General features: G+C 40.8%; 1 protein-coding gene across 3 annotated transcripts in view; it reads right to left on the bottom strand.

Annotated features, from left to right (window-relative positions):
• The window catches only part of abca5 (ATP-binding cassette, sub-family A (ABC1), member 5), a 112419-nt gene that overhangs the window by 70072 nt on the left and 27733 nt on the right, over nucleotides 1-14614 (bottom strand). For all 3 annotated transcript variants that reach the window (XM_068058177.1, XM_068058179.1, XM_068058178.1), the window contains 4 exons: nucleotides 12754-12812; nucleotides 11596-11706; nucleotides 9317-9492; nucleotides 6585-6704 (listed from right to left, as the gene is read on the bottom strand). In XM_068058177.1, the coding sequence (XP_067914278.1) occupies nucleotides 6585-6704; nucleotides 9317-9492; nucleotides 11596-11706; nucleotides 12754-12812 (466 nt within the window). The remainder of the gene's footprint in view (nucleotides 1-6584; nucleotides 6705-9316; nucleotides 9493-11595; nucleotides 11707-12753; nucleotides 12813-14614) is intronic.

The following is a 14614-nucleotide window of genomic DNA, read 5'->3' on the forward strand; positions in this document are numbered from 1 at the left end:
CTTATGTTAGAGGGGATAGTATTAGTGCAAAAAGCTTAAAGGGGGCGGAATTTTTCAAGTGCATTCAGGAGAGCTTTTGGAGCCAGCATGGAGAGAGTCCTATAAGAGGAGGAGTGGTACTGGACTTAATCCTAGGGAATGAAGGCGGACAAGTGGTAGAAGTGTCAGTGGGGGAGCATTTCGGGGATAGTGACCATAACTCTAAGATTTAAGGTTGTTATGGAAAAGGACACAGAGGGTCCAGAAATAAGAATACTGAATTGGCAGATTTCAATATGATAAAAAGGATCTGGGCAAAGTGAACTGGGAGCAGCTTCTTATAGGAAAGTCTACATCAGACCAGTGGGAGTCATTTAGAAGGGAAATTGTGAGGGTTCAGGTGCAGCATGTTCCTGTAAAGTGAAGGGTAGGACCAACAGGTCAAGAGAACCCTGGATGTCAAGGGTTTATAGAGGATTGGATAAGGAAAAAAGGAAGCGGCGTATGGCAGATTCAGAGTGCTGAAAACAGCGGAGGCCCTAGAGGTGTATAGAAAGTGTAGGGGAGTACTTAAAAAAGTAATTAGGAGAGTGAAGAGGGGGCATGAAAAATCACTGGCAAGATAAAGGAAAATCCTAAGGCGTTTTATAAGTATATTAAGGGCAAGAGGATAACCAGGGAAAAAGTGGGGCCCATTAGAGGCAATCTGTGTGTGGAGCCAGAGGACATAGGTGAGGTTTTGAATGATTACTTTTCATCTGTGTTCACTATGGAGAAGGACAATGTAGGTGTAGTGATCAGAGAGGGGGATTGTGATATACTCGATCAAATTAGCATTGAAAAGGAAGAAATATTAGCGGGCTTAAAAGTGGATAAATCCCCAGGCCCAAATGAGATGTATCCCAGGCTGTTATGTGAGGCAAGGGAGGAGATAGCAGCGGCTCTGACACAAATTTTCAGATCCGCTCTGGTCACAGGAGAGGTACCAGAGGACTGGAGGACGGCGAATGTAATACCATTATTCAAGAAGGGTAGCAGGGATAAACCAGGTAATTACAGGCGGTTGAGTCTAACATCAGTGGTAAGGAAATTATTGGAAAAAATTCTGAGGGACAGGATTAATCTCCACTTGGAGAGGCAGGGATTAATCAGGGATAGTCAGCATGGCTTTGTCGGTGGAGATTGTGTCTAACTAACTTGATTGAATTTTTCTAGTTGGTGACTAGAGGCGTAGATGAGGGTAAAGCAGTTGATGTAGTCTACATGGACTTCAGTAAGGCTTTTGATAACCAATTTCCCATGCGGAACCTTAAGAAAGTAAAGGCCCATGGGATCCAGGGCAATTTGGCAAATTGGATTCAAAATTGGCTTAGTGGCAGGAGGCAGAGGGTGATGGTAGAGGGTTGTTTCTGCGAGTGGAGGCCTGTGACCAGTGGTGTACCGCAGGGATTGGTGCTGGGACCCTTACTGTTTGTAGTATACATTAATGATTTAGATGTGAATATAGGAGGTATGATCAGTAAGTTCGCAGACGACACGAAAATTGGTAGTGTCGTAAATAGTGAGGAGGAAAGCCTTAGATTACAGGACGATATAGATGGGTTGGTAAGATGGGCGGAGCAGTGACAAATGGAATTTAATCCTGAGAAGTGTGAGGTGATGCACTTTGGGAGGTCTAACAAGGCAATGGAATATACAATGGAAGGTTAGACCCTAGGGAGTACAGAGGGACCTTGGGGTACTTGTCCATAGGTCAATGAAGGCAGCAGCACAAGTAGATAAGTTGGTTAGGAAGGCATATGGGATACTTGCCTTTATTAGCCAAGGCATAGAATATAAGAGCAGGGAGGTTATGATGGAGCTGTATAAAACGCTGGTTAGGCCACAGCTGGAGTGCTGTGTACAGTTCTGGTCGCCACACTATAGGAAGGATGTGATTGCAATGGAGAGGGTGCAGGGGAGATTCACCAGGATGTTGCCTGGGCTGGAGCATTTCAGTTATGAAGAGAGACGAGATAGGCTGGGGCTGTTTTCCTTGGAGCGGACAAGGCTGAGGGGGGTCCTGATAGAGGTATACAAAATTATGAGGGGCATTGATAGGATAGATAGGAAGAAACTTTTTCCCTTAGCGGAGAGGTCAATAACTAGGGGGCTTAGATTTAAGGTAAGGGACAGGATGTTTAGAAGGGAGTTGAGGAGGAATCTTTTCACCCAGAGGGTGGTTGGAATCTGGAACACACTGCCTGAAGGGGTGGTAGAGGCAGGAACACTCACAACATTCAAGAAATATTTAGTTGAGCACCTAAAACGCGAACATACAAACACCTAACATACAAGGCTACGGGCCAAGTGCGGGGAAATGGGATTAGTTAGGACAGGTGCTTGATGGACGGCGCAGGTGCTTTGGGCTGAAGGGGCTGTTTCTGTGCTGTAAAACTCTATGACACTAAAAGAACTCAACCAGTGAAAAAGTATTTAAAATAAAAAAAGACCATTAATGTTTCAGTGGCAAACAAAATATGAAGAAAATTAGCCAAAATTGTAGGAATATAGGGCTTATGTTCTATTCCTATAGCCAATATCCCAAGCTAAAACTTCAGTGTAAACTTATTTCTTGGCAATTACCAGCAGTTATATACAATCAAGTAAAAGAAACTGCTGCTAAGATAATTAGGGAGAGGGGGAATTGTTCACACTTTCTGCCATTTGGAATGTCTTTCAGAAGTGTTTATCTCGGTAGATAGAAAAGTTACTATTTTGTTCTTCTATTCAGGAATTCAAGTAACTGCATCAAAAGGATGAACTGCCTGCACTGTCAAACCTTATTGTCAACAACACTTCCTACAGGATCTTAATTGGTTTCATTTTAGGTCAGCGTGAGTTGATGCTGATTTTTCAAATTATGAAAAGGGAGATTTAAAATATAGAACCATTGAAAGTAATTACAGTGTGTTCCTAAAATTCTACAGTGAACAGCTTAAATTTGTTAAAACAGAATGACAACTAGGTACTACTTCAAGCTTATAAATATTTTAGCCAGAGATGAATAGAAAACTTTTCAAGATTCAATATTTTAACTTTTCAGTAACTTATGAGCCCAGAGTTTGCTGAAATAATTAAGCTGTTATTCTGGTGTCTCCACATGCACAGTTAAATGGGGCAATCCAGGGGTTGCAGTCAGAGATATCCTGCTCCTCCACAGCGTGCACTATTACAGTCCTTGCTGATAGACTCAGCATTGAAATCACTATAATGGCATGAACTTAGGGTACTTACCCATTAGTTCAGTACTAATGATAGCTGAAAAGGTTAAGGCTGGTGCATTTAAGGGCAAGTGAGCCTTTAAACAGTAAGTGATAATTGCCGAACAACCAACTCTCCAGCTCTGATTTTACGAGTGTGAAGTCTCATTCCTTAAGAAAATTGTTTATTTAAAAAGTAAAATTTTAATTTTTACTTTTTCTGTTTGTCTGGTTCATTGCTCTCCCTCAATCCCATCTGCATTTCCCAATCTTTATTTCACTTTCTCTATCATTTTCACTGTTCTCTACTGTCCTTCCAAGTATGATAAAAATGTTATCACAGATATCTTTACTGCTCTCCTTCCTCAGCCTCTGCACTGAATGATTTCTCATCCTTGGTAATTTCAATCTCCATCTCAACTCATGATGTTCTCTCTCCTCCGAGTTCACTGCCCTGTTACCCTCCCTAAATTTCTCCTTGCATGTAAACTTCCCAATCCATATTCATGGCCACCCTCTCGACCTTGCCATCTGACGTGGTCTTACTCGTCCCATCTATCAATTACAGATAAGGCCATCTCTGATCACTATCTTGTATCGCTCTCCACCCACATCCCCCTTCCGCATACTAACCCTACCTCATTCTGTATCAGTCACTGGAAAAAACCATCCCCTTATTCACTTACAACTGCATTTCAAAATCTCAACTATCTAGCCTTTGGCCCTCTATTCAGCACAAAATTTCTGCAGCTTCTGATTTGCTCAACCTTCACCTCCACCTTTGATGCCCTGGTCCCTCAATAAAAAGATCAGTCACTCTCACCCTGGCCATTCCCCCGGTACAGCCCTCATCTCCGCTCCCTTAAGTCTAGCCATCCACCACGAGATTTGGCTGGAACACTTAAAACATCAGACCCTGCTTTCATCTGCTAAAACTGATCACTATTCCAGGGTCATCTTGGAATGAAAAGATAACTCCCGGCTTCTTTACTGCAAACCACCTTTTTAAACCCTTTTCCCCTGTCCCCTCTACCCTCACTTCCAACAATAGGTGCGAGGAGCGCATGGACTTCTTGGTCACTAAGATCGAAACCATCTGATCAACTGCTGCTGTCACGTCTCTCCCTTCCACTAGCCCACCTGGCCAAACTTCCTCCTACCCTAGCCTTGAGCTCACATCTCTCTCGTTTTTCCCCTAATGCCCTCTTTGAGCTCATCTTGCCCATGCAACACACCTCCTGTTCCCTCTATCTTATTCCCATTAACCTGATCACCCAACCTCCTCTCCTGGTCCCCATGTCAGCTGTTATTGTAAACGGTTCACTCACTTCAGGTGTTGTCCCTGTCTCCTTTAAATCTGCTGCCATCAGCCGCCTCCTGAAAAAAAGCAACCCTTAACCCCATTGCAAACTACCGTCCCATCTCCACCCTCCCTTTCCTCTCCAAAGTCCTTGGAACGTGTTGTCGCTTCCCAAATCCAGTCATCTTTCACGGAATTCCATGTTTGAATCCCTCCAAACAGCCCCCTGCCACAGAACCGAAACAGCTCTTAACGAAGTCACAAGTGACTGTGACAAAAGGTAAACTTTTCCTCCTCATCCTTCTCGCCTTGTCTGCAGCCTTTGACACGGTTGACCACTCCATCCTCCTCCAATGCCAATGCGGTGTCATCCAGCTGGGTGGGACCTGTTTCCATTCTTATCTATCTAATCGTAGCCAGAAAATCACTTGCAATGGCTTCTCTTCCTGCTCCTGCACTGTTACTTCAGGTGTCACCCGAAGATCTATCCTTACCCCCCTCCTATTTCTCGTCTATATGCTGTCCCCTGGCGACATCATCTAATTTTCACATGTATGCTAATGACACTCAGTTCTACCTCACCACCACTTCTCTCGACCCCTCCACTGTTGCTAAATTATCAGACTGCATATCCAACATCCATATCTGGATGAGCGAAGATTTCCTCCAATTAAATATTGGGAAGACTGAAGCCATTGTTTTCAGTCCCTGCTGCAAACTCTGTTCCCTACGTATCGACTCCATTCCTCTCCCTGGCAACAGTTTGAGATTAAGCCAGTCTGTTCACAACCTTGGCATCACATTGACCAGAGATGAGCTTCCGACTTCATATTCATGCCATCATTAAGACCACCTGTTCCATCTTCGTAACATAACCGACTTCGCTCCGTCTCAGCTCATCTGCTGCTGAAACCCTCATTCAGGCCATTGTTACCTCTAGACTTGACTATTCCAACAAACTCCTGGCTGGTCTCCCACATTCTACTCTCTGTAAATGTGAGGTCACCCAAACTCTGCTGCCCATGTCTTAACACGCATCAATCTCGTTCCCCTAACACCCCTGTGCTCGCTGACCGACACTGGCTCCCGGTCAAGTAATGCCTTGATTTTAAAATTCTCATCCTTGTTTTCAAATCCCTCCATATCTCTGTAATCTCCTCCAGCCCCACAAACCTCCAAGATATCTGCTCTCCTCTAATTCCGGCCTCTTGTGCATCCCTGATTTTAATTGTTCCACCATTGCTGGCCGCGCCTTCAGCTGCCTAATCCCCAAGCTCTGGAGAAACCCTCCCTACACCTCTCCACCGTTAAGACACTCCTTAAAAGCTACCTCTTTGACCAAGCTTTTTGTCATCTGTGGCTTGGTGTCATACTTTGTTTTATAATGCTCCTGTGAAGCACTTTGGAGCTTTTTAATATGTCAAAAGGACTATATAAATACAACTTATTATTGTTGTTATTTAAACCTAAATCTATATTTCCTGCCTTATACTTTCGTTGTGCACTCTGGCCCAGTAAGGCTTCTTCAATCTGATTGTTGAAGAGCCTCCCTGTTGCTTGACCTGTTCATACACCACAAAGCCCTTGTAGAAGGTACTACACTGTAAAAGACGGTGGATTAATGGAAATCTCTGCTGACAAGTCCGTGAAAAATCTCTGGGCGGTTGTCAACGAGATGAATGGCGAAAGATATTCTATCACTGCTGTGAGCTAAATGCGGGCTCATTACAAACTTGTGCCACATTAATATGACAGGAGGTGATAGTAGCAAGAAGGAATGTGATTTGTACGAGAGCTGACTTGAGCTAGGTGTTGTGACATCATTCTGGGAAGCTGAACTTACGTATTTAGTTCCAGAACATTGCATTCTCGCCCAATTTTTCAAATTGTATATAGAAATAAGGCAGGATTAAAGTTTTTGGAATGTAAAAGTAATTTTTTGTAGCACTTTCACACAATACTTTTCACTTCATTAACTGAAGTACCATTGGGTAAAAGTTTATATCGCTGATTAATTAAAAGAGGTTCCATTGTGCCTACAAATCCAACTGCTAATCACTCACCTTAGGATCCCCCAAAATTGCCATGCCCATTGAAAGCTTCCTTTTTTGTCCGCCACTGAGCTTTTCTGCACGGACATCCATAATTGCTTCCATATCCAGTTCTTTTATGACATTCAACACCTGAAGGAAGCAATGGGAGAAAAACAAAGTTTCAACAAAAACTGATTATGTTTTCAAAATCATTTTTGAAAAGCATTAAACTTACCAATCAAAAATCACTTTTACACAGACTAGCACAAGATCAGTCACATGATACCAATCACTGCTTAAATGTTTTTTGTTTTAACACCACAACACTTATAACTCACAACCCTCTATCCCTTCTCCCTCATATCTTTATCTAGATTCCCCATAAAAATGCATCTATATTAATCCCTGTGGTAGCGAGTTCCACATTCTCACCACTTTCTCAACAGAGGTCTCTTCTGAACTCCTATTTGATTTCTTGGTAACAATATTATATTGAAAGGTTATAGATTTGCTCTTCCCCACAAGTAGAAATACTTGCTCTGGATTTTTAGTTCCTGATGAGATTGACGGGAAAATTCGTGCCACCGGCCAGCGCGCCAGATCCCTGGCTCCATCCTGCCCCTGGGCCATTATCCCAGAGGCAGGAATGGGAGTTGGTGGGGGTCAGCAGGGCTACCCGTCTGCAAACAGCAGGTAGCCAATGCAACTAATTAATGGCCTATTAAAGCTTACTGTTGGAGGTGTTGGTGAATAGGGTAACTGCCTAGAAGTGGCCTCCCAGTGGCAAACCAGGATGCCAGCACTCCAAGCAGGCTTAGAGGCACTCCGTGTCTGCCTCGGTTGCAACCGCAGGCTGCCCTGTTGGAGGAGGATCTCCTTCAACAATGGTGGCTTGGCTGCTAAGGCCTCAATTTATTTTAAATTTCAAGAAGTTGGAGAGAGGACACATCCATCTTGTGGTGCCCTCTCCCTCGCCTTGAAAGGCATCTGCTGCTGCTTCCAAGCTGGAGGGCCTCCTATTAATATTGAAGCTTTGAGAGCCCACCCACCATCCTAAATTGGATGGCTAGCCCACCCTTGGCTAATTCAGGGAAAATCACAGGAAAGTGACTGTTCCCCACACAGTGTAGGCTTCTGCCTCCCATTAGAGCCTGACAGCAGGGTCCTGAAACCCCCAGGAAAAATCCTTTCCTCTGTGTCTAATCTATCAAACACTTTGATAATTTCACAAACTTGTTAGGTCACCCCTCAACCTTCTCTTTTCAAGAGGAAGAGAGACTCAGGCTGTTCATCCTTTCCTGGTAGGTTTAACCTCACAGTTCTGGTATCATCCTTGTAAATCCTTTTTGCACCCTCTCCAGTGCCTCCATAACTTTTTATAGTATGACAACCAGAATTGTATACAGTACTCTAATTGTAGTCTAACCAATGTTTGATAGAAGTTTCGCGTTAACCTTTCTAATTTTCAGTTCTATCCTTCTAGAAATAAACCCCAGTGTTTGGTTTTCTTTTATTACGGCCTTAGGGTTATTCTTTGCAACTTTTCGTGATTTGTGTATTTGTATTTCCAGATCCCTTTGCTTCTCTACCCCATTTTTAGATTCTTATTTTCCAAGAAATATGTGACCTAATTTTTCTCATCAAGATGTAATACCTCACACTTGATGTTGAAATTCATTTGCCAATTATATGCCCATTCTGAAAGTTCATTAACGTTCTTGTAATTTGTTGCAGTCCAATTCAGTGTTGACTATCCCTTCCAATTTGGTGTCGTCTGCAAATTTAGAAATTGCATTTTGATTCCAAAGTCTAAATTATTAATATAAAAATTGTGAATGGTCCCAGCATGGGACCCCACATCCCACCATCCACCACTCTGAATAGCTATGCTTTATCCCTACACTCCATTTTCTTTCTTGCAGCCAGCTTGCTATCCATTCTGCTACTTAGCCCCTGACTCCTCATTCATTATGACCTTATTCATTAGTCTATTATGTGGTATCTTATCAAAATCCTTTTTGGAAATCTAGATATATTACATTTGCTGCATTACACTTGTCTACTCTCTGTATTCTCTTACAAACACACAAGAAAATGTGCAAAACAGACATAATTTTCATAAAATATCAGAATACACACAGTTCTTCGGCACAGAAAGGATTCCGTATCAAGGTGCGAATAATTAGGTATCAAAAACACATCTGTCATGCACAGAAAACCTAGTACAATTACTATTACAAAATCCCCCCAAAAACCATATTACAACAGAGGACAGTAATTACGAGCAGCTTCTCAATCTTCCTCCTAGATGGCCAATAAATGTTGTAGAATGTGGAACACGCTTCTGTATTCCTCTGGAATAGAATTTTAGACATCATAATTGTAATGAAAGCTACATTTATACACGCACCTGGCCATGATTACTGTAGTCATCGGGTATAAACACAAAACCATCTTATTCCCTAGTTTAATTTCTTACGCCCATCGCCTCACCAATAAAAAACAAACAATTTAAAAAGATAAAAGCAAAATACTGCGGATGCTGGAAATCTGAAATAAAAACAAGAAATGCTGGAACCATTCCGAAGAAGGGTCACTGACCCGAAACGTTAACTCTGCTTCTCTTTTCACAGATGCTGCCAGACCTGCTGAGTGGTTCCAGCATTTCTTGTTTTAATTTAGAAAGATAGTCTACAAAGGAACCAGCATTAAAAATGAATCAGCAACCAGCATTAAAATGACACATGCTCTTTGAGACTTACCTCATTCTCAATTTCCTGTGTTGTGATTCCTTTTATCATAGCGAGTATTTTTAAATGTTCCTTTACTGTAAGACTGTAGAATAGGACATCAAATTGTGGACAAACCCCAATCATCTTTCTGATCTCAATTATTTCATCTAATTCAGAAACTCTATATCCATAAACTGTTGCACATCCTAGAGGGTAGGAAGAACACCTCACATTAAATCCTATTGTACATAATCCTGATACAAGCAACTTCCGAACCATTTATGCAATTTAGTAACAATTTATATAAGTTCTCACCTTAGAGTCATGATGTAGTTCACGCTGCTCAGAAATAATCTGATCACTCATACAGAACATAACAGAGGTAAGCTAGGTACAATACTCATTGAATTGGCCCGACCATAAAAACACAAGGAAGAAAGTTGCCCTGCTACTCCAGCATATGCCTTTTCCCACTAACTGGACTAATATATCGAATGTGTTTTTGATAAATGCACTATCGTGGTTTTTGTATGTTTAAAAATTTAATTGTCCAATTTTAAAAATAAAAGGAAACATGAAGAAAATCAGATGTTATTGTTGCAGTAATAAATTGAAACTCGCTCGTGATGCAGCCTTTTGTGGAAATTGTTGGTGGAATACTGCTCAAAGATGACTTGCTCCCACTTCTATTCTAACCAGTTCAGTTTCAGACATTTTGTCGAGGCATCTGCAAAGACAATTTTTTTTCCAGACTTTTGGATGCTGTTGGAGATTTAAATACATTTACTTTGGAAGAAATTTGTAACTTTCTTTGGAAACCAAGATTTATCTTTTCATTTTAAGGTTGGATTTCAATTTGTAATTTTCTTGATGTTTGCTTATACAATTTGTAATCGAGTAATATTCAATTTTTTGTTCCACTTTGATAGTCTTGTGCAAATATACTTACAGGGTTTCCGACTGTTGGAAACTACGTGGATTTAAAAATATCAGTTAGCCAGAGAAATGAGTCAGCAATGAGAGAGGAAGGTGTGCAGCACAAAAGTTCCTTTACAAGCTTCATGGAATGGTTATACATAACTGGATGTGATCTTTCTATTGTATATTAAAAATGTGTGGAACAACATTCCAAGGCTTAGCATGGAAGTCCTCAATTTAAATTTTGGTTGCAGCATTAGCTTCCCAAAAATGCAGAGGCAAAAGGGCAGTAAAAGGCTGAAGAACAAGGGCATGCAAGGCATATGGAAGTCTAATCTAGTAGCCCTGAGGCTGAATAAACTCACAAAATGAAGAAATCTTGGTCCTATTTGGAAGAAAAAGGCACTTTACTGGTCAGGAGAAAATATCCTCACACCCCCACCCCTTCTCCCCCCAACCAAGGATAAAATGAAGGTCCAGAAAAACTGTTATACGTGGAATAGCAAAATTCTTTACTGTATATTGCAATATAGCCTGATACAGCATGACATTCTGTGATGTGAACAAAATGTATAATGTTTCTGGATTTAAAATGTGAATATTAAATATTTGATTTTTATGGAACTTATTGATCGATGAATCAACCAAAGAGAGAAAAAAAATTTCCTGTTGCCCCACCTCAGTGACGCAAACATCTCAGCCTGCTGAAGAAAATATTGCCTACTGGCATTCTGACCTTGTCCACTGAAGTGAACACAGACTACTGCCACCCTTCCAGTTGATCACAATTTCATCCAATTCCTTCTACCTGTAGCTTCCTCTTTCTACTACGTCCCTCCTCATCCTCAACTCTTTCCCATGTTCCCTCTCCCCCATGCTTTACTTCTCTCTCCATCTACTTTCGCCCTCCCCATCCTCCCTTGTCCCTTAGCCTCTTTTCCTCCCTTTCCTTCAATTGCCTCCTTCCCCATCTCACATGAAGGTCCAATTATCCTCTGCCCTCTTAATTCTGCTTGATCCACTTGCCATTGGTCTTGACTCCCTGTGCAAACACCTCGGTCCTCAGACACAGAGATAAAGCTTCTGGGAGAGCACAGGGCATGTGCCTGGTCCATGGGGGAGACGCGGTTCTTTGTCTTGAAGATAACATTTTTTGTGTAGAAGAGAAAGGATAACCAACAACCTTTCTAGTGAATAGATCTCATGCCACAAGTCCTCATTGGGAACACATACAGTTCAAGTTACAAGTTGACTTGTTCCACTGTACTTTCAACCATATCAGTATTCCTAAAATAATTGGTCAGCTTTTGTCAAGTGCTCCCATGCATGGACACTCACAATGGTGTGAAATTAATTTACTCTCTCTGGTGCAATGAATCTTGCTTTCTTACCATCTGACAGAGGACTTAGTCCTGAGAGAATGCTAATTAATGTTGTTTTTCCAGTTCCGCTGTGGCCCAGTAGTGCTGTGATCTGATCTTGATAAATATCAAATGACAAACCTGAAGATAAAGTATATTATGCACATAAAAATTATGAATTCTAAATACAATCATTTTTCCTTGTCCCGTTAAAAGAAAATCGTCATTCAATTTTTCTTTCTTTTAGTCCTCTTGCATCTGTAACCAGCCAAGAGGTCAGGAATGTTTAATCCACCCTGAAACTGGGAAAAGAAATACATACGTAACAACTTTTTGATTTCATAGAATCATGTCACCCAGAAAGAGGCCAACTGGTCCATTTGTGTCAGTATGTGTTTTTCGCAAGAGCTATTCAATTAGTCCAACTCTTCTGCTGTTTTCCAGTAGCCCTGCAATTTTTTCATTTCCAAGTTTTTATCCAATTCCATTTTGAAAGTTACTACTGAATCTGCATCCTCCATCCTTTCAGGCAGTGGATTACAGATCATAACTTGATGTGTAAAAAAAATTCTCTTCATCTCCCCTCTGATTTTCATTTGTCCTCATTTACTGAGGAAAGCACCATCACAGGGAGAGTTACCATGGGCTGCTGTCTCAGAGCACTAAAAGCTAATGTCATAGCAGAATTAGTGTAGCCTGACAGCAGGTCACCCATTGTTGTCCTTCTAGGACACAGATGACACAAGAAGCCAATACGATACAACGGGGAGAAAATATAAAATACTGCAATAGGGGAAGCCTCAGCTTCAAAAGTAAAATTCTGCTTATATTCTTCAGACGAATTGGAACATCTACAAGGCTTACAAAGTAGTTTTGAATCACTATGAATAGCTTGCATTTTATCATCAGGGTGATGGAAGCAGTTGCTATTAAAATTAACTTAGATGATCGATAGCGGAAGGTTATTTCACATGCTAAAATTACACTTACCTACTCGTGTCAATAAGTATTAAAATCATTCATGCAAAATAAGTGAATACTTTACAGGCACATGGATAAACATAGCCATGCACAATGGTATTCATAGATTAGGCACATCAGGTTATATCACACTGAGCAGAATTATCAGGCATTACATTGGTACAAAAATTAGTAGTGAAACAATCCGTATAGCACAGAGCCACAAACCTTTCAGCGCTTCCACCTTTTTCTCCTTCCCTTTATATAACTTGTGAACACCACTTAATCTGAAAAAGTACCAGGCACAGTCACTGAGTTTGCACTCATTGGTGGATATTGTTTTAATAAACAGATAAACAATAAATAGAACAGTAAGTTCATGTTACAATAACTATTTGCTGAGCCAGTAGTTTCCCCCATCCCCATTAAAAACAACATACCAAAAAAGGTTTGGAATGACAGATTTACACATTTGTTGCAGACACAATTTTAGCAGTCCTGCTAAGCATTTCTACCAATGGAATTCTATTGTAAGTGAGCATGTGTGGACAAATGGGGTAGAATAAAGGCAGAGCTTTCACCTGCATCAAACAAGGAAAATTTCTGGATTTTTTAAAATCAATTTATGTAGCTCAATTAAAGAAAATTGCTTTCACCTTGCTGTAGCCGAAAAGGAGTCCTTTAAATTTTTTGTCAGGATAGTGGCTAATTAATTAAACTTATGTGGAATTACATAGAATGTACAGCAGAGAGACAGGCTATTCAGCCCAACTGGTCAATGCAGTGTTTATACTCATCAGGAGTCTCCTCCTACCCCTTTTTGTTCAACTCCTTCAGAAAAACCTTTCTATTCCTCCTTTCTCATATGTTTAAATAGCTACCCTTACTGCATCTATGCTAGTCACCTCAACTACACCTTCCAACCAACTCTCTGCATAAAGCTTCTCCTGAAACTGAAGGAGAGTTAGGATGGATGTTAACTTCCCTTGTCTCACTTCAAAATGCAGGCCTGATAACCTGGCTACAAGAGCAGGTCTTGTTGCTTGATTTATAAGTTAGCCAGTGCAGAAGCTTTGTTCTAAATTCAGATCAACTTATATCTGGGGAAAGTATTAATAGATAATGTGAGGGCAGGACAAAGTGAGATCACATCAATGATTTTGTACACATGTAATCCATTTTGCCTTTGAAATTGAGAATTCTTTATTCAGAGGCATTTGGACTGAGACAAATAGTGGATATTTCTCCCATGTCTTAAATTTAGTTCAGTCTACTTGACATCTGGGTATGAAGTAGTGCATAAGAATTTTTCATCATTCATGTACAACCATCACATTGTAAAGGTCATCTGTTTAATTCAAAAGTCTTGTCTTATAACAAATAATCTAATAAATGCATTCTAGAAAGGTCGCTTCAATCCCTTGTGGACTGACCGTTAGTTTCCTAAGCACTTGTGTGATCAGAAACTTTTTGCACATTACCTTACTTGTAAATAAATCTAATATTTTTAGCCTGAATGTAATGATATCAGCTTTCAGAGCAGATAGGAAAATGTACTGGGCATCTCATATGTTGCCTCAAAGTTATGGGGTAATTGTCAGTTGCATGGCACACTATTCTACTCACGGCATGTATAAATATACATAAGGTACATAGAAACATAGAAAAATAGTAGTCTATTTGGCCCTTCGAGCCTGCTCCGCCATTCAATATGATCATGGCTGATCATCCAAACTCAGGAACCTGTTCCCACTTTCTCCCCGTATCCCTTGATCCCATTAGCCCCAAGAACTATATCTAACTCTCTTGAATATAGTTAATGACTTGGCCTCAAATGCTTTCTGTGGTAGAGAATTCCACAGGTTCACCAATCTCTGGGTGAAGAAATCCCTCCTCATCTCAGTCCCAAATGGCTTACCCCTTATCCTTAGACTGAGACCCCTAATGCACAAGGGCCTTTCTGTAATTCAATTATTGGCACAGAGAGCTACCTGTGTATTACCCTCTGTGTAGTAATGTAATTTATAAGCTAAAAAACATTGATTTACAACACATTTCAATGATAACTAGAAACCAGAAAGACCACTTA

This window comes from Heterodontus francisci, chromosome 26, assembly GCF_036365525.1.
Source record: "Heterodontus francisci isolate sHetFra1 chromosome 26, sHetFra1.hap1, whole genome shotgun sequence".
NCBI lineage: Eukaryota > Metazoa > Chordata > Chondrichthyes > Heterodontiformes > Heterodontidae > Heterodontus > Heterodontus francisci.